Source organism: Podarcis cretensis (genome assembly GCF_951804945.1).
Source record: "Podarcis cretensis genome assembly, chromosome: 2".
Lineage (NCBI taxonomy): Eukaryota > Metazoa > Chordata > Lepidosauria > Squamata > Lacertidae > Podarcis > Podarcis cretensis.
Window position 1 is genome coordinate 71,480,992 of NC_137171.1, and position 25,582 is coordinate 71,506,573.

General features: G+C 46.4%; 1 protein-coding gene across 3 annotated transcripts in view; it reads right to left on the reverse strand.

Annotated features, from left to right (window-relative positions):
• Positions 1-4,122: 4,122 nt before the first annotated feature.
• MST1R (macrophage stimulating 1 receptor) overlaps positions 4,123-25,582 on the reverse strand; it is a 59,294-nt gene continuing 37,834 nt past the window's right edge. For 2 of the 3 annotated variants that reach the window (XM_079964394.1, XM_079964395.1), the window contains exons 7-21: positions 22,293-22,467; positions 21,588-21,733; positions 19,772-19,933; positions 18,802-18,895; positions 16,881-17,108; positions 16,075-16,221; positions 14,065-14,227; positions 13,714-13,806; positions 13,064-13,258; positions 12,289-12,369; positions 11,017-11,198; positions 7,984-8,093; positions 7,099-7,264; positions 5,812-5,948; positions 4,123-4,797 (exon numbers count right to left, since the gene is read on the reverse strand). In XM_079964394.1, the coding sequence (XP_079820520.1) occupies positions 4,563-4,797; positions 5,812-5,948; positions 7,099-7,264; positions 7,984-8,093; positions 11,017-11,198; positions 12,289-12,369; positions 13,064-13,258; positions 13,714-13,806; positions 14,065-14,227; positions 16,075-16,221; positions 16,881-17,108; positions 18,802-18,895; positions 19,772-19,933; positions 21,588-21,733; positions 22,293-22,467 (2,314 nt within the window). In that variant the 3' untranslated portion in view covers positions 4,123-4,562. The remainder of the gene's footprint in view (positions 4,798-5,811; positions 5,949-7,098; positions 7,265-7,983; positions 8,094-11,016; positions 11,199-12,288; positions 12,370-13,063; positions 13,259-13,713; positions 13,807-14,064; positions 14,228-16,074; positions 16,222-16,880; positions 17,109-18,801; positions 18,896-19,771; positions 19,934-21,587; positions 21,734-22,292; positions 22,468-25,582) is intronic. The other variant, XM_079964396.1, reaches the window with a different exon arrangement.

Genomic DNA, 25,582 nt, shown 5'->3' on the forward strand with positions numbered 1-25,582 from the left:
AGCAAGGTGCAAGCAGTGCTGGAATGGAGGCCACCGAAAACTAAGAAAGATGTGCAGAGGTTTTTGGGGTTCGGAAACTTCTATCGGAAGTTCATCAAGAACTTCGCCCATTTAACAGCCCCCATCACGGATTGTCTCAGCAGCAAGAAGAAATTTGTCTGGACGGAAGAAGCGCAGCGAGCTTTCGAAAGTTTAAAGAGGGCGTTTGCTTCGGAAGAACAACTCTTACACGTGGATCTGCAGCAGCCGATGAGGGTGGAAACCGACGCGTCTGACAGAGCGGTGGGCGCCGTGCTTCTGCAGCCAGGAGCGAATACGTCGGAATGGAGGCCGTGTGCCTTCTTCTCGAGGAAATTGAACAAGTCTGAGAGGAATTATACGGTGTACGACAGAGAATTACTCGCTGTCCACGAAGCGTTCAAGAGATGGAGACACCTGTTGATTGGGGCGCAACACAAGGTTCAAGTGCGGACAGACCACAAAAATCTAGAATACTGGAGAACAGCCCGAGTATTGAACCAGAGACAAGTAAGATGGGCGCAAGAGTTCTCCAAGTTCAATTTTGAAATTCGCTACGTGCCAGGGGCTGAGAATGTCAGGGCGGACGCTCTCTCCAGAAAACCTGAGTACTTGGAGGGGGAAGGAGGGGCGGAAGAAAGACATATCATCTCAGAGGACCACTGGGTTTGTGGGGCGGCATTGGTGGGGCAAAGAGAACTGGTAGAGGGTATTGAAAACGATGAATATGCCCAAGAGAAACTTAGGGAACTCAGGGAGACAGGTGAGAACGCAGGGGGGTTTGAGGAAAAGAACGGAAAACTATATTACAAAGGGGCGCTCTACATACCAGGTGGGGGACTAAGAGGGCGGGTGCTTAAACAGTTGCATGACAGCCCCACGGCGGGGCACTTCGGGCAGCACAAGACCATGTGGTTGGTTACCAGGGAGTTTTGGTGGCCCAAGGTGCGGGAAGACGTGCGGGAGTATGTCAGGGGATGCGACAGGTGCCAAAGAGCAAAGGGAGAGAGGTTGGCGCCAGCGGGGTTATTAGAACCCTTACCCACCCCAGAAAGGCCATGGGAGATGGTATCCATAGACTTCATGACCGATCTACCGAGATCCAAAGGGAAAACCGCGGTCATGGTGGTGGTGGATCTACTAACTAAGATGTGCCACTTTATAGCTTGTTCACATGCAGTGACAGCGGAAGAAACCGCAAGGTTGTTTGTGGAGCACATTTTTAGGTTGCATGGCGCCCCCTTGAGGGTTTTGAGCGACAGAGGAAAACAATTTACTTCTAGGTTCTGGAGGAAACTAATGAGCATGTTGCATGTGGAGGTAAGTTTTTCCACCGCCAGGCACCCAGAAACAAATGGGCAAGCAGAAAGGGCAAACGGGGTTTTGCAACAATATCTGAGGTGTTATGTAAAGGACAGAGAAACTGATTGGGTAGACTGGTTACCTCTGGCAGAATTTGCCTACAACAACGCGGAGAACGTGTCCACAGGGATGAGTCCCTTTCTAGCCAATTATGGGTGTCATCCTCGGGCGTTTCCAGGAGAGGGCGGGGGAAGGTGGAGTGTACCTGCAGCGGAAATTTTTGTTGAAGAGATGGAAGCGATCCACCGTCAGCTCCAACTCAACTTAGAGAAAGCCAAAGAAGAATACAAGAAGCAAGCTGACAGAAATAGGAGGGAAGGCGAAACCATAAGGGTGGGTAACCGGGTGTGGCTATCCACCCAAGGACTGCCGTTCAAGGGAGGGTGTAAGAAATTGAGACCCAAACGGTTGGGACCCTTTGAGGTCATACAGCAGGTCAACCCAGTAGCATTCAAACTCCGATTGCCCAGTCACATGAAATTGCACCCAGTATTTCACAGGTCATTACTGTCGCCATACAGAGAGGGGTGTGAGTGGGGGGAACATGAGAGGGAGGTGACCCGGACACCCGTCATAGAAGAGAGAGAACGCAACATGGATGTGGCGGGGATCATTGATTCCAGGTGGAAGGGGAATCAGGTGGAATACTTGGTAGAATGGGAGGGGGAGGAAGAGTCAGAAAACACATGGGTACCGGCAGAGGAAGTCAAAGATGAGATTTTAATAGAAACGTTTCATCGGCGTTTCCCAAGGAAACCACAACCAGTGGCAAGGTTTGGGAGGGAACACTTCGGGACCACAGATGAGGAAGGGGAATTTGAAGGGTTCCCAGAGTCGGAAGTGGAGGTGGAAACAGATTCCGACGAAGGAGAGGAAGAAGGGGGAAGAGGCGGAAGGCCGTGGTTAGAAGTGTTTGAATCCTCGGAGGATGAGGGGAGTTCCTTCCAGGGATTTCCGTCCTCGCCGCCAGTAAGAGAGGAGGCGGGAGGGGGTGAAGGGGGCCCTGGGGGGGAGGTGGATGTCAGGGAACTGCCATCGGAAGGACAGGTGGTGAGAAGGCTTCAGGAGAATAGGAGAGCCTCTTCTTCAGCAGAAGAGGGAACCAGTAGGGGGAGTGCGGGAGCTCCAAAGGAAAGGGAGTCGGAGGGGAGGCTCTGGGATACTTCCAGTGAGAACAGCGAGGAGGTATCAGAACAGCCTTTAAGGACCCCCACCCCTCGCCGGAAACTGTCACGCAGGGAATCCAGGAGGCGCATGTCTGTGAAACAGCTTTTATGTTGGAAACGTTTCCGCAAACGCCCACTGTCAGATTCTACCAGCGACTGACGGAGCCTTGCTGAAGGGCTCCGCTCAAGGCAGGGTTTCACTACACTGAGTGAGCTCTGAGGGATCCAGTTTCAACGCACAAGCAGCTCATTATCCCACCACAGCGATGATATATGGAAACCATCTCGATTTGAGGATTGGAAGAACGGAAAAATTCACACAGGATTATTATTGGTGTTTATCGGCTTAAGGAGACTATCAGAAGAGATCATAAAGAAAAAAGAGAAAATATATGAACAAGAGGTGATGTGGAAACAGCAAGATAAGACTGGATAGAATTATGAACTTTGTTTGGACTGATTTGGACATTAACACAGTAGCAAGAAGAGGATCAGAATCCCCCTTCGGATCTTGAAATATGGGTCCCCTCAACAAAATTTAAAATTCGGCTTTGTAATTCGGAATTTATGTGATTTGATTTGATTTGATTTGATTGGCCGGTTAATAAAAATTATTTTTTTTAAAAAAAAAATGCTTTATACTTCCTTTTTAAATGATATCCCTTTGCTAGCACCACAATAACTGGTTTCATAAGCAACCTTTTATTATGTTGCCATCAAAACAATCCTGGGAAGTAGAATGCTGCTATTCCCATTTTTATAAATAGAGGGCCTGAGGCCAAGAGACATGCTCAAGGCCAACCTAATGGGTCTGTGGCAGAGATGGGACTTGAACCCAGTTCAGAGGGAAAGCTGAATAAGATGTCCTGAGCTAAATGTGCATAAGCCCAGGCTCCTTGAACACAGCAGATCTTACTTTAGAGTAAAGTTGCAGACTCCATCCCTTGGCTAACACTCTGGGGCCTGCATGACCAGAATTGGGTATGGAGACACCCCCTGCCATACCACAAGAGATATGCACATTCACAAGACACAGATCACACACAATTATCTGATGAGTGTGATTCTTTGTGTATCTTTCACTTGAGCACCTCTGAATGGAAAAGAAGATAGATTACCCAGAGAGGAAGGGTAAGAGGACTGTGTCCAGGCATTCAGTGGATCAGTCATGGTCTGCCCAGATTGAATCAGGGGAGTCCGTTTTGGAATCGGAATCAGATTACTCCCCCACTGCTAGCTTCCCAAGTCAGACAACAGGTAACTCTGTGGGCTGACTCAGTAAAGGACCTTGGAGTGAAGAACTCATGGGAAGTGCAGCCACTTAGAGCTGTCAAAGACAAGGACTCGCTGTTGGAGCAATACAATGTGATGCTAAGCAAGCTGGGAGGGCCAGGGGGCCAGCCTTGATCAATGTTGAAAAGAGGGCATTTTGGGTCACTCGGCCTGCTTCCCAGTTCTGCCTGCAGCTCCACTAATGGATGCCATCTTAGCAATACAGACCCTCTGACAGCACATGTGTATATGCATCACATGAGACGGAAAGGCCAGCTTTGAAAAACAGTCCTTGAAACAAACAGTAAACAACACTCAATTTATTCCTTTATATACAGATTCAGCCACAGGCTGAGACATTAAATTACTTTATAGCCCTTTCTAAAACAGGCCAGCATCCAAGGTCCCACATATTCTGGATGTTTCACTATTCTAAGAGAGGTAAGGGGACCTGCCCCCACCTCTTATGGAAGGGATGAGCTTATTTCTGCCTTTTCCTGAGCCCTTTAGCAGGGGGAATCATATCGCAGAAGGTCTCCAGCCATGGTTTTCTTGAACCCACATAAGTGGGAGATGCTTGAAGGGAAGCTACAGGACAACTGGAGAATCCAAGCTGCGGCAAGCCAAGGCTCAAATGGAAGATGAGTCAGGAAGCTTCCTCAGTCAGAGAAGTGAAAGGCTGGCAGTGTTTGCATAGTGTTAGGCTCAACTCAGGTGTGCTACCTGAGAACTGCCTCGTATCAGTCAGTGCACAGTAGCAGCCTCTTCCTCACTCAGCCCACTGGAGTCCAGATCATCCTCACAACTGGTCAAAGGAGGGAAAGGCTGGTCTTGATCAAGGTTGACATAAGTGACATTCAGGTTGATATAATGCTCCCCCTTTAGACAGGCTAAAATATGCTGGACTTCTTGGATTACTGCAGAGAAAGTTGGTCGCTCCTCAGGACTTGGGGCCCAGCAATTCAGCATTACGGTGTACCTGTCAGATTAAACACAGTCACACACACATTACAGCAGGGGGAATGTAAGGCCAAGACCTCTAGCTTCAAAGCCTGAGGACAGTGTAGACTTGTGGTACTGCATAGCCGTACACCATCTCCTGGGCACGTTCCAAGATAACAAACTGCCATGCATTCCCATTCCTCATTCTCCAGCAACCCCTGGCCCACAGGCAATGATCCTGCTTGTTGGCTCATGTTCACTGGGATTTGTATAGAAAATTGGGGCTCTGGAACATTTGGCAAATAGGCTGTGTACTTATGATATGCACAGCTGGGATGGGACTGCAAGGAAGGGATGGAGGCCCTCAGAGGGTCTATCAATCTGGATATTCATGGCAACTCTAGGCAGTATTGAATCTGACTTGATAGAGCAGGCTTTCTGGGCTTCACAAGCATCCCAAAGTCTGATGGATTTGGTAAGTTTCATCGCAGTGCTATATTGTGTTGCAGTCACCGCATGGCCTGTTTTAAGAGGAACTTCCAAAAAGTTCGCCAGATGTTTGTCTCTAGCAAATCTCATCACATTGGGAATCTGGGTCATCTGAACAGTATCAGATCTCTGAACCTCATTGTTCACTGAGAATGCCGTGCAAGGCTAGCAGTAAGGGCTGTACAGAAAAAATGAATTTTAAAAGGCTGGTGCCAATCAAAAGAAAGGAGTAGACTCTCTTCCAGTAAGCCTAACCTTTGCCCCCACACCATCTCATTTATAGCTTCTTTTTACCTTCCCATCTGCCAGGGGAATATACTCTAGGTGTAGCACACACCCCAGTTTATTGGGGTACACATTTTTCAATCTGCATAGTTCTGCATAGAATTCTAGAACACTTCCCCCAAATATGACTGCCTGTGCCTCCATGTAGCCTGGTGGAGACCAGATGGATGCCATCTCAGCCTTCCTATCTCTCCACATACTTCAAGGGTCTTGTTAACCCGTCCTTCCCTAAGGCAGAGGTTTTCAACAGCCCTCCCCTAAGTTCATATATACTCACAGAGAATCTGGGCAGTATTCTGGCTGCGGCAACCTTCTTCCTCGCAACAAATAGCGGGTCATATCATATGGGTCCACTTCAGGGTACGGAGAAGCCCCTCGCGTCATCAGCTCCCACATGAGGACCCCAAAGGACCACTGGGCAGAAGAGCAGAATGCACAGATGGAGAACACATACAGCAGAATGCACAGGTGGCAGTGCAGATCTGTGACTCCCAGAAGGGGCGCAAACAGCCTAGGAGGGCACCCAGGAGAGGTTCGCCTGTTTCCTCAGCATATCCCATCTACCAAACACCATGTGTTTCTACAGTGTCAAGATGCAGCCTTTCATGCACAGGGGCACAAAGACATTGAAGAGAGGCCTGCCCTGGCTAGCTTGGACAGCCAAGAAGCCTGTTTTCTGACATGAGCTAACAATACGCACACATCATCCAGAGAGTCTTATGGGTTATGTCACTCAGTGATTAGCGAGAGTTTGGAAGTATCTCTGTGTCAGAGAGACAGTATGTGTGAATGAATGTGTGTGTTTGTATATAGCTAGGTATGAATGTGCAGGTGTGTGGATGTATATGAGTGCACCAGAGGGGGTTGGACTAGATGACCCTTGCGGTCCCATCCAACGCTATAATTCTGATTCTATGAGTGGCCGTTTATGTAGATGGCCAATCTACTTTCTGTACTGGCCCCACCCACTGCTGTCATGCAGCCCTGGGTAAGTTTACCATGAGGGATGGTGGCCCTTGGGATGAAAAAACTGTTCCCCATTCCTGTTGCAGCAATTATGCAGCTAGGACAGGAAACTCTGTCAACATCAACTTCATTGGACTGGTCATGTTGTTTGGATGCCTGATTATCGTCTTCCAAAGCAACTACTTTGTTCCGAACTTAAAAATGGAAAGTGTAATGCTCTCTCAAGGCAAATCTTTAAAAATGTAGTATAAACACCGACAATTGGGAAACACTGGCCTGCGATCGCTCCAATTGGAGAGCAACCTTTACCAAAGGCGTCATGGGCTTTGAAGACACTCAAACTCAGGACGCAAGGGAGAAACGAGCTAAGAGGAAGGAACGATTGCAAACCCTCATCATGATCAACTTCCACCCGAAAACCTATGTCCCCACTGTGAAAGGATGCGTGGATCCAGAATTGTCCTCCACAGTCACTTACGGACTCACTGCTAGGACCCTGTTCATGGAAGACAATCTTACTAGGCTATGAGTGATCGCCAAAGAAGATGACCCTGGTTCCCATGTCTAAATAGCACCCACTGCCTTTGCTTGCACTTACTACATCAGACTTGGTGGTAAATTTTTGGGTCTGCAGGCTCTCAAGGGCCATCCACTTAACCGGCAGCTTTGCTCTGCGGTGTCGGCGGATGCTGTAATATTCCTTGTCGAAGACGTCTCTGGCCAGCCCAAAGTCTGCCACTTTTACTGTGAAGGTCTCATCTAGCCTGCAAAGCACAGAGAGGAGAGGGGAAGGTTTAGAGCACACACTGCAGCCAAATGAATTACAGTCCCTCGGTCACGGAGGCACCATTAAGCGACTCAAGTCCCACTTCTGGACTTTTTGACATTTCAGCCCAGGCCAGAAATCAGCGCTTGCAGCCCTTTTCAAGACCTATGAGCGCTTAGCGGCTTCCCAAACAGCTTTTAGAAGGGCAAGAGAGAACAGCTTAGCCCTGCATGTAATGAGCAACCACCATACTGAAAGGCGAAGCTGTCGCACAGTGAGAGAAGCTTGTGGGGCTTGTTCTACCTGCTAATACAAGGCTTTCACAAAAATAGTAGGTGCAAAGGTAAAGCAGCTGTAGGTAGGGAATAGCTATACTGGCACCAGGGAGGGCCTATTTCTGTCAAAACACAGGGAATAAATCAGCTAACAGGGAAAGATGCCTGACAGACTCACCCAGGAAGCCTGAAGGCCCAGCCAGGTATTTGTTATTTATTACATTTATATTCCTTCAAGCTCAAGGTGGCACACGGAGTTCTCCTCTGTTCCATTTTATCCTCCCAACAACCCTGAGAGGTAGTTTAGGGATGAGGGAGAGAGTGTGACTGGCCCAGGACCACCAGTCAGTTTCATGGCCAAGTGACGATTTGAACCCTGGTCTCCCAGGCCCTAGTGCAGCCCTTCAACCACTATGTTCTACCCACTCCTTTCAATACTTACATACAGTTCCTAGCAGCAAGGTCTCTGTGCACAAACTTCTTCTGGGCCAAATATTCCATCCCTTGAGCCACTTGCAGCCCAAAGCCTATTAAATCCTTCACAGTCGGGTTCTGGGGAAGAGCGGGGAGGGAGAGGAAACTTAAAATGAGCTTTCCATCTGGCTCTAGAGTTTATGCCCCTCTCGAGGTCTGAACTGCTTGCTTGTAACTCCCTCAAGCCAGCACAGCTGAAGCTAATTTCAGGGCTACTTCACATGGGAAAATTTGCTACTTGGATTTCACTTCTGGGTGGGAAATGGAGTGCGCCCTGCATGCGCACTGTCCTATGGGATGAGCGCATGAGCCGACAGACACTCGGCTGCAGAAATTTTCTGCTGGTAGAAAATTATTCTCTTTTGGGAGCGCACATGGCACAGACACTTGCACATTACTTGATAAGGCCTGCGCAGGGTGCAAGCCATACATGGAATTGATGTCAACGCACAAATACAGTCTTATGTGCAGCTTCCCTGCTTAAGACTTTATAATAATGCGTTATGTATGAGCATGCCTTTGTGGCCCCCTAGTGGGCAGAGGCTCTCATTGCCTCTCCCCTATCTCATTCAAAGTGTGTCCCAACCACTTTTTTTTAAATTGCCCTTGTCCCCTGAGGAACATTTCAGCAAAAATAGTGGGATAGAATATCTGACCATAAGAGGTAAAGTAAAGGTAATAGTACTACTCCTCCTTCTCTCTCTCTCTTTTTAAAGCCACATGTTATTTTAGGGTTGGAGGAGAAGAAATTAAATCTTGCAAAAAAATCATACTGCTGTAAAAGGTTTAAAACGGGCCATGATTGTATTTGGTCAGCTAGCTAATGAAATAGGGCTGAGAAAGGGAAAGGAACATAGGAAGCCGAGTCAGACTATTGGTTCATCTCACTCAGTATTGTCAACACTGACTTGCTGCACCTCTGTAGGATTTCAGGAAGGGGACATTGCAACCCCTACTGGGAGGTGCCAAGTTGGAGTGGACCTAGGACCTTTTTCATGTAAAGTATGCGCTGCACCACTGAGTCACTGCCCTTCCCAAGGAATTTTGTTGCTCATTGCTAATGACATTTCCCCTTGTGTCCAATAAGCACACAAGGTACACATGCAACAACATTCCGTGCTGCGTTTACAATGGCAGCGAATGAGTAGCCTGAGCAAGCGTCTCTTTTTCGAACATACAACTGCTCTAAAAGTGCGCTGCACCTCAAACGGCAGTCTGTTCAAGGTGAGGTCTGTGGACGGTGCGCTGCAATCGTTTGAAAAGCGCTTTTGCGAGAAAAGCTTTACTCCCCACCATCCCCCAAGACCTTGCTACTGACAAGTCGCTGGAAGGAAGCGAAGGCTTGGCTTAGATCCCCATAAAGATTCAATTCTCTGTATGTAATCATTGGATACAAGATGACATTGCTGTGGGGCCTGTTTTCAAACTCTTTAAGACAGACACAGCAGGTGCTGCCAGAGGTCACTGCTGAAACTCCAGACTTAGGCAAGATGACAACGGTCTGAAGGGCTTCTGCTTCCCTGTCTTAAATCTGTCATGGGAATGTGCAGTGCATGTCAAATCTTGCTTTGTAAATGAGGCTACATGGCACATATTGTGTACCTAGATAAAATGTTTCTATGTAGAAACAATACGAAACCTGTGGGGAAATGATCCCATGTATAGTAAAGGTAAAGGGATCCCTGACCATTAGGTCCAGTCGTGACTGACTCTGGGGTTGCAGCGCTCATCTCGCTTTATTGGCCGAGGGAGCCGGCGTACAGCGTCTGGGTCATGTGGCCAGCATGACTAAGCCGCTTCTTGTGAACCAGAGCAGTGCATGGAAACGCCGTTTACCTTCCCGCTGGAGCAGTACCTATTTATCTACTTGCACTTTGATGTGCTTTCGAACTGCTAGGTTGGCAGGAGCAGGGACCAAGCAAGGGGAGCTCACCCCGTCGCGGGGATTCGAACCGCTGACCTTCTGATCGGCAAGTCCTAGGCTCTGTGGTTTAACTCACAGTGCCACCCGCATCCCGATCCCATGTATACACATAGCAAAAATACACGTGCTAAGCTGTCACACACCTGACAGTGTACACAAAGTTTTAATGCTATTTCCTATGTAGAAATGCTACACCCTTAGGTGGCCACACACAATAATGGTAATTGTACCACTTATTTGATCGTTGCAAGCAGTAATGATGAAGATGACAGTGGCTACAGAGGAGGCAGGGGAAACTGAAGCCTGCTTACTACCCCTGGCTCTGTTTTTCTCCCCAAAGTGAAAGGGAAGATGGTGTTGCTGCAGCTCTCAGCAGAGAGTAGCTAGTTCTGCACTGGCCAGGGTGGGAGGGAGACACGATTGTGCTCTGCGTCTCTGGCAGCAGCAGCAGCAGCAGCAGCAGGTACATCAGCCACCAGCTCACGTTCCTACTGCTCAAGAAGGCTCCGAGTCAGCAAAAAGCAAAGAAACACACAACCTCTGCTCCTTGGATGCTGAGGTCCCGGCTGCAAGAGCAGAAGCTACTGCAAAAATAAGGTGGTTCGTACACATAGAAGGCTCCGGCAGAAACCTGACGAGAATGCTTGAGCTAACAAATTCTGCTGCGCCACAGAATGGATTTCTCTCCCTGCTGCACCTGGGGGAGGGGGGGGGCAAACCCTCAGTTGACTCATTGTTCATTCCATGGTGGTGAACACCTAACTGGGGGGATGTGCAAAGACTGCAGTGATTAAACAGGAAGACATCCTGCAACAGGGATGTAGGGGGTTCACAAGGCCAAAGCAAAAGCTGACCGGAGTTGAAAGGGAGAGGAAGGAAGGGTCTGATACAGCACTATCTCAGTACCCCCTTTCCTTAAATGCTCCACTTTACTAGGTGGGTGTGAACCACCCTCAACCCAATGGTAGCTTCAGGATCAGGAAGTCAGCATATTGGCATTGAGATGCTCATCTCCCAGAGCAAGCCCTCCAAGGGCTGACTTGCTGGTGTAAACCCAAAGTGGGAAGCAGTACACACCCTCTCCTCTGAACGGATAAAGTGTCGCAGGTCTCCATGCTTCATGTATGGCAGTACCACGCGGGGAAGCCCCTCCCGAGGGAGGGCAATCCCAATGAGCGAGAGGACGTGGGGGTGGTGAAAGCTCTTCATCAGAATCCCCTCTTTCAAGAACTCTTCCACCTCCTCCAAGTCTGTGATTCCTGGGGAAGAAAAGGAAGCAGGCTTTGAAAAGGCAACAGAGCGGCATACCCACACAAGGAACCGCAAAACTCTTGGGAAATGGGTCACTGGAGTGCAGGAGGTGCGCACGAAAGCAACACAAGATCCGTTATGGATGGCACAAGTAGCTCATTTGGACTTGGGACAGGACATGCCAGCAGGTTAAACCTACGCTTGAATGTCAGCACTGAAGGTAATAAGGGAGGGATGCCTAGCCAGATTAAGAACTGCGCAGGGCTAGGTCAATGTGGCACGTGGGTCCCTCTGCTTCCCAAGGGATGCTGTTGATAAGGAGGATTCTTCTGAGACTACACTCAGAAGGCCGACAAGGCCTTGAAGGCAATTGGCTGAACTGGAAGCCTTTGGTATGTCTCATTGGAGATGATGAACAAACAGCAGAAGTTGGTTACAAAAGCATCCCTCCCTCTCCCCCCAACCCAGTCCAGGACTGTTTCCTGAAGTGTGTCAAAGAGCTTCCTTGGGGAAGCTTTAACAGCATGTCCTCCCATCCCCAACCTCTCTTCACAGCTATATCCACCTACTCTTGAGTGGAATGACATTGCAAAGGGACAACAAGACTTTGCCGCAGAAAACGGCACTTAAGCTAATGGTGTCTCCTTGTACCATGTCACTGAGCAAGCCGAAGGAGAGTGCAAAGTAGGGCAAGTCTCCCTAGAATCCAGATTACGGTGCCATTTAAGGAAGGAATTATCCGAGGGCCTTCCTTCGATGATTGAATTGCCAAGTCTTCCCCTACAGAACTGAATCTATGCTAGTTATAGTCCAGTTGAAGTAGCATGATGCCCCTTTTCTCAAGGGAGGGGAGGGGGTGGAAGAGCCCATTCACTTTTATTTGTTAAGCAAGCAGAACACTCATAGAAACTGTCCACTCCCATGCTGGAAGAGGGACATAGAGCATGTCCTTCAAGTTTAAATAACAACAACAATGGGGCATAACCAGGTGAGCAGCTGGTGAGGAGGGAGAGGGAACAGGCCCCTCATCCCTTGGCTTCCTTTTGCAGGACAGTTAAGTGCAGTTGCCATTGCTGTGAGGAAGGAGGGATTACTCACGGTTCAGAGATTTAACAGCACAGTGTATATGTCTATGGTCCGAATCTATGTACATTCCATGATAAACACTCCCAAAGTGACCTGGACAGGAAAAAGAACAAAAAGACCTACTAGACACACAGCCCAGCATGCAAACCAGGTACTCTCAGCCCAATCCATTCCTTGAGTTTTTGCATCAGCCTCTTGCAGTTAGAAGGCTGCACACCTGAGTGCAGCATAACATGAGAGTGCTGCATAGGCTGTTTCTGTGCTGGAGGCACAGAATGGAACAGAAAACACTGTGACGACTTGCCACATTTACCAGGCCAACATGGGTGTGTGCACGTGTTATGGCTTTTAGTTTGAAACACTTAAGCCTAAACAAGAATCCAATGGGTTGTATCCAACAAAGTTGTCCAATTAGTGCAAGGACTTCTGCCTGCGCAATGGGACTCCCTCTGCCAGTACACCCCCCCCCCATATATTCTCCAGAGGGTTAGGAGAACTGATAGGGGTTGTGGAGAAAGCAGAGGGAGAGGAAGTCCTGTTGCAAAGGCAGAAATCATTCTGCTAGTAGGACAACTTCATGGGGTGCTACCCTAGGTAACCCTAAAGTCTGTGCTTTCAAGATGGTAACTAGAAATGCCTAACAGAGAAAAGCATCTAAAAACGCATCTAGCATGGCGGTGTGGGTGGGTGGGTAGGTAAGGGTACTCTTCAAACACAGTTTGAAGAAATTGCAACAAAGCTTTGCACACTATGCGTGATTGATACAGGCAACCTTAACAGCACTTACCTTTGCCAATGATCTGGTCCTGTTGCATAACCAGCTGCTCTTCTGGGATTAGAACGTCCTTCACCTCTTCTAACAGTTGCGGCCGAAAATTTTTAATGGAGTAAGAAGGTACCCGCATGAAGGGCATGGCAGAACCGTCACTGCTTCCTGTGTAAGAGGCGCTTCCAAGACTCACTCTAGAAGTACGGGGCTCTGCTAGAGCAGTGCCATCAAGAGAATGGAGGGGAGGAGACTGGCGTTAGATAGGTGCTAGAGAAATGGTAATAATTGTTCATTTTGCATCTCCTGCCGCGGGGTCACTACTGGATTCCGGGCAAGACAGTGTCCCCACATGTCAATAGAATGCCACATGTTCCTCCCAAACAAAACGACCAAAGGAACTGGGGCATGGAAAGGGATAGGTGTTTGAGAACAGTGCTTTTTGTTTATAGGACCATTTAGAGTGAACTGTGGAGATGGTGATGGGAATCCTGGTATCAACTTGGGACATGATTGCTAGTGCAAAGCCAAATATACCATATGACTAAGCCTGCTGGCCAAGCCAAGGCAATCCCACAATAGGAAATCACTAGACCAGACCACTTATATGACCCTATCCCAGCTGCTCCAAAGCACTAGGAGCTGTTAAGTATCTCTTTATGCATCCTTACCAGCAGTATTTGTGTAATTTGGGTTAGAGGGAAGGAGAGGGATGCTCGTCATGCCCCTGTTGAGGCTTGAGAGTCTTTCCAAGTTTTCAGTTCCTGCAGAAACAAAAAGGAACACTCAGTTCTCTTTCCTAGTTTGTACGCCCAGCCTCTCCCTGCCATGCCTAACCCTGCCCATCTTGCCAGTCCAGTTACCAAGCCAGATTTGATATATGCCAATGCTCTGACTGGAGACCTCACAGATAGATGCAAACCAGCACAATGATTAAAACATTGGATAAATGCAGTTGAATGAATACCTTTATTGAAAGCTCTGCTCTGATCAGAAAGCTTTGTGAGAAGCTTGCAGTTTACCTGACTTCTTCTTCTTCTTCCGCTGCATGAATTTCATCACGAAAAATGCCAAGAAGCAGAGGAATAGGATGGCTACAACGGTCCCCAATGTAACAGCAACAGGAGATAAGGAGGATTTCACAACCACAAAGCCAAGGTCTGTGCAGTTTCCATTCACACAAATCTAAAAGGAGGAAAGGACACGATGGAAGCAGATTATCAGCCATGCCAGAGCAATGGCGTTCAATGGGCAGGAAGGAGCCAGGAGGTAGCAAAGCTTTAACGTACTGAACTATCACACATTAGTAAACTTGTATAACAAATTGCCAGCTGGACAGAAAGGGAGCAACTCAAATATCCTAGGTTGTTTAGAAGCCTGGAGGGCCGCTGTATACATTGCACTATTAGTCCCAAAGCTCGTGGAAGGGCATAGTTGGCAAGACTACATGTGTGCTGTGGTGACATTTTGGAAGGGGGCTGTTGGAGTCCATCTGTTTGGTCTGTTTCCTGCCCAGAAAGGGGATGATGATAGCGGGAGGAGGAATCACAGGGCAGGAAGAAAAGAGATCATGGGAAGGGGGCAGTGCAGGGCTTCATCTTTGCACAGGATTCCTTAAGTCTAGACTCAAGTGCAAAGAAGGCATCTCTGCTAAGGTTGTGATGCTCTTGTAGGAGGAGGAGGAGAACCATGAAATGTCCTGGAGGGAGGGTAGCAGGATGGCAGCAGGACACATGGTACAGAGCTGTGTCTTTTATTCCCTTGAGGAGAAAAGCAGCAAAGGTGTGTGTCAGGGAGTGATACACTGAGGATGAAAAACAGCTAGTAAGGAAAAGGATAAACATCTCCTCCCCTTTGTCCTTCTCTCAACCTGAAGGAACCCAAGAGGGGCAGGAAGCAACCAGAGAGTCACATATGCAGTGTAATTTCTCTCACAGAATCTATAGAAGTGACAGACACACATACCCTCCCCCTCTTCAGTAGTTAAGACAAGTAGCCAATTCCTTCTTTAGGCAGCATTTGGCATGCTCTGTACACAAATAAACTTTAAAACACACACACAAGAAATTCTAAACTCCGGAATGGCCAGACAAAAAGAGAGAGAGAACGCACATGCATTCCATAGTTGGCCTGTAGCAATGCCTCTGAGAACAGAGAGTGCCCACACACACACACCAGCAGAGAATGACCCAGGGAAAGTATTTAGAGCCATACTGGGTGTGCCCTTGAAAATCAGTGCCATCTAGAATGTGGGCAGTGATGCATGCATGGGCACCAGAACCAATTTTTTCACCATGTGCTGTTCAGTGCAGGAACTCCAAGGCAGTAGAACTGATTATCCACCTCTTTCTCACCCCCACTCCTGAGAGACTTGCAGATACACAGATGGATTTTTAAAATTTATTTAAACCATTAAGAGTCCCTGGTGAATTCCAGACACGGAAAAACCCTTTCCTAATGAAAAATGAGTCTAAGGAGTAGTGCCAAGGGGAGCCAGAAATTTCCCAATGTTCTGCTGTAAAAATGTATCTGTGGCTTGTTTGGTTTGGATATGCCAGGTATTTCTTTAAAGACTTTCTTTAAAGGTCAGAATTAAGTCTGCTCTGAGCTCACAAGTTGCTACAAAGGCCAGATGTTATAGATGACGTGGGATGACACATCCACAGGATGTGACCCAGATCAGTTTTCCTGGGAGCCATGTCATGCTTAGCTGCTGCCTTCACTACTTCTCAAACATGTGTTATTAAATAGCCTATATGTTTTAAAAGGAGAGAAGCAGAAGTAAGGGGGCAAAAGTTTGTCAGAATGAGAATGCATGGAGCTACTGCCCCACGTTCGTTCAGTTCCATTTCCTCTGCAGCCAGTAGTGGAAAAACCAAATGAGTGACTGAAAGGTATCAGAGGAAAAAGCAGCCAGGATGGACAAGATGGGAGGAGGCCAAGCTGCAAAAAGGAGAATGGGCCAGAGGAGGCAAAGAGAGAAACATGTCATGGCATCAGTGCTGGTTGCAGAGAACTGTTGCAAGCTTCACCTGTGCTGGCAAACGATGCAGAGGGGAGTTCAGGTCCCCGGGGATTCGGCAGGTCACCTCGTTTTTCAGCACAGTGGGGTGGCATTCTTTGCCAGCCACTGTCATAGAGATTGCCATGCAGCCTGCCAGAGCATCCAGTCCTCTATGCTGTACAAACAAATAAAGACATATACGTTAACCCATTTCGGGAAAAGATCTTCCTCATTGGGCCTCTTGGCTTTCTTTCCCCGTGTTTCCCAGACTCCCATGTAACCCTGCTCTGAATCTACAAGCACTTTTGCCTATCCAGAAGAAACTGTTCTGATGACGCTTTAGCATCCCTACCCTCATCCCAATCCCTTCCCGCTCACATTTAGTACAGGGGGAACTATAAACAGCAGCACCACCCTTGCCATTTTATTTAATGGGACCCCCTTCGCTATATACAACTTGATTTCTTGGTGCCAGTTCATACGCTGCTAAATGGCTCTGTGAGTTAATTTCAACCTGCGGAAGTGGTGTACACATATGAGCACTGCAACTTCAGAAAAACCTCAAAACAGCCAACAATGGAGCAGCTTCTTTGTGCAGAGAATTACACATTCCCAGAAAACCCCACTTGCAGACACTGCTGCTATGTCCTCTGTGGCTGTGGTGCTATTCATGTTTACTCAGAAGTACAACCCACTGTGTTCAATGGGGCCTATTCCCAGGTGTTGGGAGGGCGTTGCCTAGGGTTGCAGCCTAGGTTTTTCTGATGCCACACTGCTCAGGTGAGCACAGCAATATTGTCCACACATATTGTTGCCCAACTGACAATTACATACGTGGATCTCGATCTCATCCTCTCCTGGATTGATTGTGTACAATTGGTCTTGCTGCTCAAAGGGGTAAATCACTGGCTTAGGGTAGAAGCGGATGCGAAACGTCTGGTGCCTCAGAGCTCCATCCATCAAGATCTTCAGGTTCCCATGAATGCTCGCTGCCTTGTTTTCCAATGAGTAGCGAGGACTCTGGCACACGAGGCTTGTAGCAGACCTTTCCCCCTTACAATCCTGAAGACACCAAGAGAACAGTTTAACTTCATTTGACTTAGTTATATCTATCTGATCACTGCTGGAACACTGGATTCCGTTCAAGGGCACACCTTACCGTAAACTAAATAGGAAGGGCAGTGTGAAATTCAGGGGTTGAAGAATATGACAAACTACAAACTACATAAATTCTATAGCTTAATGATGCATTCTGTGCTGCTGTATTTAATTTGCCTGCTCTGTACCTATTAATGATCAATTTTGTTGCTTCCTTGACACTGTTATTTTACCATGCCGAATCAATGGGATTTAAATCATGATTAAATCTGTGAGAGGGAAAGGGCACATTTAAATAATAATAATAATCAAGTCTCTTGCTGATACTTCATCATATATTTCCTAAACAGTGGTAAACATCTAAAATCTGCAAATCAGGTAGAGTTTAAGAATTCATATTTGAGAAATAATTGAACAAGTTCTTCATTTTCATAGAAAATATTCCTTTAACTCAATAGAAGACATTGATTTGGTTTAGAAATTCGGGCTAATATATTTATATCATTTAATATTCACCAACTTATTCTTTAAGAGAAACTTAGCATTTTTATTGTTTAATGATCTACTCTAAACAGTTCTGAATATTTTTTAAAGCACATTTTACTTTTTTAAAAAATCCAATTTTTATCTACTCTTCATGCTGGCATTTTATTAAATGTGTTGGTACCACCCTGAAAGGTGGCCTACAAATACAGACGACAACAAGTCCTCCTCCTCTATACCCTGCACAGTATTCTATCCCTTTCCTACAGTTTTTGGTCTCTTTTTCCAATCCTTGACAAAAATGATTTTTTAATCTGCCACGGCAAGACATGATACGATCATCCAGAATAAAAATTCTGAAGGATGTTAATTGCTGAACAAACTATTCACAATTCCAACACTTTTCATGTGATTTGATGGGGAAAGGTTTTACAATGAGCAGATTCACAACCAGGTTTATTTAAGGCAAAACATAAGGAGAAATTGTTAAGAAGAATGAAAATAAAGTCAAAAACAACAGCAACCGAGTACTTGAAATATAAGGGGGTGGGGACGACTAAAAAGGTTGTAAAAGTGTACGTTCCATAGAGGAAATGTAAATGTTTGAGGATAAAACAACCACAATCTATGCATAGCTAGGTGCCCCTCAGTTCATCTTTTCACACAAATGAAAGAAAATGCCTTTAGGTAGTCCTGGAAGAACTATTCAAGGATATTCTTACTCATTTAGCAGCAGGGAGGCACCTTCCCGCACAAACTTTGCTTTTGCATTACCTGTTGGTGAGCTAAAACGTCACTACAGACTGTCTTCCCCCCTTCAAATTGTAATGATTTATTGGGTTGACAGAGAACATCCTCTCCATTAGTCCATCTCTGAGACAAGTCCCTACAAGGACATACAGGGAGGTATTCTTACTGGGTGTCCCACACTTGCGGGAATCTGTTTCACAGAAGACATCTAAAATTCTGAAACTAAGAATTTCTAATGCTTAAACACAGAATTCCTCTGAAGTACTGTAAGTCCTTTTTGTTTCTTTATATGGAGAAGGGTCACTTTGATATGGTGAGTATCTTATATATGCAGCATGTTTACTCAGGCCAATGGGACTTGCTCTCTAGAAAGTGTGCTTAGGATTGCAAACTTCATTTCTCTCCCTCCACCTAGAATACTCACCTTAGCTTCAGTAAGCACTCCGGCAGACTCAAACTGCACCTTTGCATAATACACTGAATCCAAATTGGTGCCACTGATGGAGATATTTGAACCCCTGAAGAATAAAAATCAGAAGGCTGTGAAAAAGTTTCCTTATCAAGAGATCCTACAGGTATATCCTGGTTGTGTAGGCGGACCTGAGCAGTAAACATAGGAAATCGGTAATGGTACATCCAGTTCTCAGTTCCTGGTGGTATAAACATCCAGGTCCTAAATAGGCCAGTCTAAGGCCTATTTAGGATGAGATTTAGGCCCAATGCTACATACACTTAGCTGGGATTAAGTCCCACTGACCTCAATGCAATTTACCTCCGGGTATCTGCACTGAATAGCAGATCGGCGGTTCAAATCCCCACGACAGGGTGAGCTCCCATTGCTCGGTCCCTGCTCCTGCCAACCTAGCAGTTCAAAAGCACGTCAAAGTGCAAGTAGATAAATAGGTACCACTCTGGTGGGAAAGTAAACGGCGTTTCCGTGCGCTGCTCTGGATCGCCAGAAGCGGCTTAGTCATGCTGGCCACATGACCCGGAAGCTGTACGCCAGCTCCCTCAGCCAACCCAGAGTCGGTCACGACTGGACCTAATGGTCAGGGGTCCCTTTACATTTTATCTGCACTGAATAGCACTGTTGCTATGGAGCTTCCATTTAATTTGGTTAAATGAGATATTTGATGGCTTGGGACCAGGAACTTTGCTTCATAAATAACATGATGTGCATCACAGAAAGCCTAGAAGAGGGAATGCCATGACACAGGATGGAAAGAAGACATTCTTCCAAGAATGAGGGCAGCCTTTGACAACCAAGGGCCCTCCAGATGTTTTGGAATACAACTTCCAGCAGCCCCAGGCAGTGCTAGCTGTGTGTGTGTTATATTCCAAAAACATCTGGAGGGCACCAAGTTCATGAAGGCTGAATAAGGGTGTCCACTCACTCATAGCTGCAGTTGGGAGAGATATGGTGTATCTGGGGATCTTTTCGATACCAGAAGGGCTTCGGAGAAAGAAACGGCTGTTCATCTATTACTACAGTCACAGAAGCGTTGCCCAGGTTGTTCACAGGAGGGGTGGTACAAATAATGGCTTCCTCTTTCTGGCTGGGGAAAAGAAGACAAACAGCATGGTAAGGCCCTGCTCAGCCACCTACCATTTAGTCCCATCCTCCACAAGGTCAGGGTTGAGGCAGTCCTTTGCATAATTGCATCATTGTACGTCATGTCACGATGCTGGGACAGGCCTGCAAACTGCCACCATGTAAAGAGGTGGACCCCCACACAATTATCTGAGCCCGCTCACTCTGGGAGATGGGAGAATGCGTCACCAGGGATGCAGGTCCTGACAAGACTCATGTGGCACAGCCTGATGAGAGTGTGACAAATTTAGTTAAGGAGATGCAGCATAACCAGACCCGGTGTCCGTGGTCCAGCTAGGTCAGGCACTGGCTGAGGGGTTCAAGGACTTGGGGGGGTTCCCCTCACTGCTCTGCCCTGGCTGTGCTGTCATTCACCTTGGATGCTTTTTATTTGGTGAGTGGGGGTGCTGCTGCTGCTAAACAGCTTGGCTCCGCATCTGCAGTGGACACCCACGATTCTAAGGGATCCAAAATGCCATGCCCCACTACATAGATCTAGCAAATGTGTTGCTTTCATAGGTTCATAGTCTAGTAGGGCTATATGGGTCTGAGCTTTGCATTGTGGGCAATTTAAGACGGTGGCTGTAGATGGGAACCAAGCTTAGTTCCCATTATGAAGTGCTGTTCCTCATCCATCTGAAGCATATGGGGGATAGATGAAGGCTGAGAAAACATGTGGCAGCCTCCACAGCCATAGCAAGTGAGGCAAGGTCCTGTCCTGGTTGGAGTGGGGTGGGTGCTGAGGAGTGGATTGCTAGCACTGTGCCATGGCCTGGCACCAGCCCTGACCACAACTACCAAGCACTTTGGGATAAAGAAGAGATGCGAAACCATGTTTCTATCTTCCATTGAAGTTGTAACTAGATCCTAAGTCATCCTCATTCATTTTGAGGAACCTTAAAAAATAGTAGGTTCAAGCTAAAACTTTCCTTCCATACAGTATAGGCAGAAGATGGTTGATAAGAGGAGTGGTGGCTGTCCTCTCCCTCACATACCTCGGCCTAGAGTGAGCATGATTATGGGAGTATTCATAACCATTCATAACAAAAGGCGATGGCAGGTGGCTATGAACTCACATGCCCTGCAAAGCTCTACTCGGTTCATTTGCTTTCACACAAGCAATAGAGACTGTGACTCATTCGGAAAGTATGACTACGAGCGATCGCCAAAGAAGAAGAAGAAGATGACTGGTGTAGGGGCAGGCAACCACAGATTTACACACAAAAGAACACAGGAAAAGAGTTGCCTCTTGCATCATCAAGATGTGGGAAGGATATTTTTGACACCTCAAACACTGACCATTTAAATTTAGATACTCTGTATCATTTTCCTGGAGATAAGGCCAAAAGAATTGAAGAGATAAGGAAGCTGGTAACATCTTATAAGGTTGCCTCAAACCAGCCTAGCTAATGTCTGTGGTCAGTCCATTAGCTTCACATTAATGCTACCGTGCTAGAAAATGAGAAAAATCCAACATATCTGGAAGGTGGTCAAAAATGTGTTAATCAACTTTCTAAATGTATTTTGAAAACCATAGCTCTATCCTTTATCAAAGGCCATGAACACAATTCCCAGTCTGACAAGCCAATGTTACAATTAAGTGTCACTATTTGCCATACCTTTCCCTTGAGACCAAGGGACAATCCCGACCATTAACCATCACCTTCCTTGTGCCTCCCACCAGAACGTTTTGTCCTTGGATAAAGATCTCTGTTCCTCCAGCCTGTGGGCCGTACGGTGGATGGATAGAAGTTATTTTAGGCAGCTGTTGATAGTGAAGAGAAGAAATGCTAAACTCACTGTATCAAACTCTCTGAGCCCTGTAACCAACTTCGAGAAAGAAAAGGGAAGACCACTGTTTTTCACAGACATTGAGGTAAGGACAAGAAGTAAAGAATTTAAGCTGTGGCAAGGTAGTTGTAAAATATTAAAAGAAATCCTGACCATCAGGACCAGAAAACAGAATAAAAGTAGAGGCTGAAAGACCTTCTTCTGTAGAAGTGTTTGCCTAGAGTGGCTGATTACTTGTTTTCAAGTAATAAAACTTGTTACTAGAGATTTCTTAAGCAGAAAAGCCAGGGCTGGACCTGGGAGTTTAAAAATACAAAGCAAGTTTCCCACCAAAGCACCCAAACCCAGTAGCTGAGATCAGCAATCTTGCATTATGCCTCTGCACCACTAGCTCCCATGGAACACCAGCTGCAGAGCACCAGAACGCCTATCACTGGCCCTTAGCGGGTCTATTAAATTCACATTACATCAATGAACAACAGCCATGAAGAAGCATGCAGGAGCAAAGGTAGTGGAAAGAAACCAAGGCTCACCTTAAACTCAAAGCCACTGAGGACTGAGGAGCCACTGATGTAAAATGGGGTGTGCGCCTTCTCTACAACAGTGACCTCAACCTTCTGTGGCCCCAGCATGTTCACTTCCTCTTTTGGTGTCAAAGTGCAGACAATAATTTCAACATAATCTTTCCAGCGCGGCACTTCACTGTACCTGAAAAGCAAAAAGGGTGCTGAAAGGATGCACAAGAAACTAATGTGATGGTGATCTGCCTAATAAAGTCTAGTGGCTCTTTAGCACAATGAAATGGAAAATTATTCAAAATAGTTCACTTGTACACTACTGTACTAACCTTAGGGCAGATATGGGGAACCTCCTGCCTGTGAACCAGACCTGGCTAGCTGGACCTCCACATTTGACTTGCAGGGCTGTTTCAGGCAGGCCACACCTACCTGCCCTACACCTGATGTCATACATGAGGGTGTGGCTTCAAAGGAACATTAATGAATTTAACATGAGATCAGGGCTATTGCTTTGTTGGAGCAAGGTGCGCTCCCATCAGCTTATGAACAATGCCTGCTTCCCTTACTCCAGCAGAATGGAGGTTCAAAGAGTAGCTTTGGTTTTTAAAGGTTTAATGAGTAGGGCTATCTGCAAAAGGGCTTTCAAACAGCCCGCACTGTGCTTTGAAGTCTCAGCAATCAGGGCTTCAAAGTGCAGCATCACCTGATGTCATAGTGATGGCAGGTGACTTACAGGTGGGCAAGGTCACATTCTTCTGTCAAATTTGGCTTGAAGGGTAGGGAGATAAGGAACTGGCCTGCAGGTCACATAATGTACCACAAAAAAAGATGCGGTACATTATCTGACCTGCAGGCCAGTTCCTTATCTCCCTACCCCTGCAAGCCAAATTTGACAGAGAGATGTGACCTTACTGTTGGAGATGTAAAGAAGGGGAAGGTGCATTTTACCATATGTGGGGGGATTGCAAGATTATTTTTTTAAAAAAAATGGGAAATGATATACAATGAATTGGAAAAAATGTTTAAAATAACATTTGTTAAAAAACCAAAAGCATTTTGTTGGGTATTTTAGTACAAGAGCTGCTGAAAGAAAAACGGACATCATTCATGTATGCTACAAAAGCAGCAAGAATCTTAATAGCACAAAATTGGAAGACTGGAGAAATACCATCAAAAGAACAATGGCAAGAAAAGTTGATGAACTATGCAGAATTAGCAAAACTAATGGACAAGCTGTGTGAAAAGGACAATAGTGACTTTGAAAAAGAATGGGAACCTTTTATAACATATTTGCAGAAACAACAACAAAAAATGAACGCATTGGCAGGGTTTAAATAAACATTTACAACTTTATTTAAAGAGAATAAGAAGTATAACAATGGGACAACATAGTATTAATTACAAACAGCAGATTGTATCATTTGATGTAACAAACCAGAAATGGAAGCTAAGGGAAGTCAACAGGGAGGGGGGAAACTGGAAAATGAATGTTTAGTAATGATGATGGATATTTGTTGTAAGAAAGAAAATCAAGAAATTAAAAAAAAAAGATACAGTGGTGCCTCGCAAGACAAAATTAATCCGTTCCGTGAGGCTCTTCGTATAGCGGTTTTTTCATCTTGCGAAGCAAGCCCATTGACAGCTTAGCGGATCAGCTGATAAGCGGCTTAGGGCTTAGGAAAAGGGGGGGGGGAAGGGAAAAAACCCCGCAGGAACTCGCAAGACATTTTCGTCTTGCGAAGCAAGCCCATAGGGAAATTCGTTTTGCGAAGCGCCTCCAAAACGGAAAACCCTTTCGTCTAGCGGGTTTTCCGTCTTGCGAGGCGTTCGTCTTGCGTGGCACCACTGTAATGTACCACATCTCTCGCTTACAGCAATTCATCTCTGAAGGCTGTGTTTGCAGAAAGTGGCAACAAGAGGATGGGTCTTTTCCATTGTAGTTGCCCAGCTATGGAATGCTGTCCCCAGGAAAGCTTATCGATGCCAAAATTGCCAGTTTTGAGGAACCAGGAAAAGGCATTCCTCTTCACCCAGACTTTGGGATCTTAATTTAAACTGAAATGTGATTTGTTCTATGGTCTGTTTTAATGCTTCTCTTTTAATGGGATAGGATAGGAGGAGTCCTTTTTATTCTTGTTAATAGATGAGCACCTTCAGAAAAATATAGAAATTTAGGTTTTATGTTTGCTTATTCCATGGTTTTTGGAATCTACCGTATTTACGCGAATCTAATGTGCCACCCGGGATGCGGGTGGCGCTGTGGGTAAAAAGCCTCAGCGCCTAGGACTTGCCAATCGAGAGGTCGGCGGTTTGAATCCCCGCGACGGGGTGCGCTCCCGTCGCTCGGTCCCAGCACCTGCCAACCTAGCAGTTCGAAAGCACCCCTGGGTGCAAGTAGATAAATAGGGACCGCTTACTAGCGGAAAGGTAAACGGCATTCCGTGTGCTGCGCTGGCTCGCCAGATGCAGCTTGTCATGCTGGCCACGTTACCCGGAAGTGTCTGTGGACAGCGCTGGCTCCCGGCCTCTAGAGTGAGATGAGCGCACAACCCTAGAGTCTGTCAAGACTGGCCCGTACGGGCAGGGGTACCTTTACCTTTACCTAATGTGCCATCAAATCTAATGTGTGCCTCAATTTTCAAAACCTTGAAACTAAAAAAGGATTTGCTGGTGAATATAAATGAGCCATTAAATCTAATGCACACCCTAATTTTCATGATGCAATTAGGCAAAAAATGGTGTGCTAACTTTGGCCCATCCATTTCAAGATGTTCACTCTGAGTAAAAGTTAGTTGAATACGGTCCATACATATATATTATTGTGGCAATTTTCTTTGAATGTACACCTGCATATTGCAGGGTGAACTCAGGGAGCCAGCTTCTGTAAATACACAATGCCTGGGCTCCAGCATGCTATTATAACTCCATCAACTGCTTCCTTCACAGAGGGTTTATCATCATCCTCAGTAGGGATTATGGTGATGGATCAGCTTGGATCAAGCAAGGGCTCCAGCTTGGAAATACTTGATCATTTATGGAATGGAAGAATTCAATTCACCTATTCCATTTGCGAGTCCAGAGTTAGATGTGAAAAATGGATGTGGCGATAGCAAGACGTAACAACTGTGACTCCTGTTATGTCTTCCTATATACCTCTGTTTCTCCCTCTAAACAGTTTTTAAGAGGCATTTCCTTACCCAAATATGACCTGCCCTCTCGAAGAAAATGCTGCCAGACAATGCTCAGTTGTTGGTTTTAGTTTTTTGCTTAATGCAGATCAAAGCTCACTAGAATGACTGACTCCA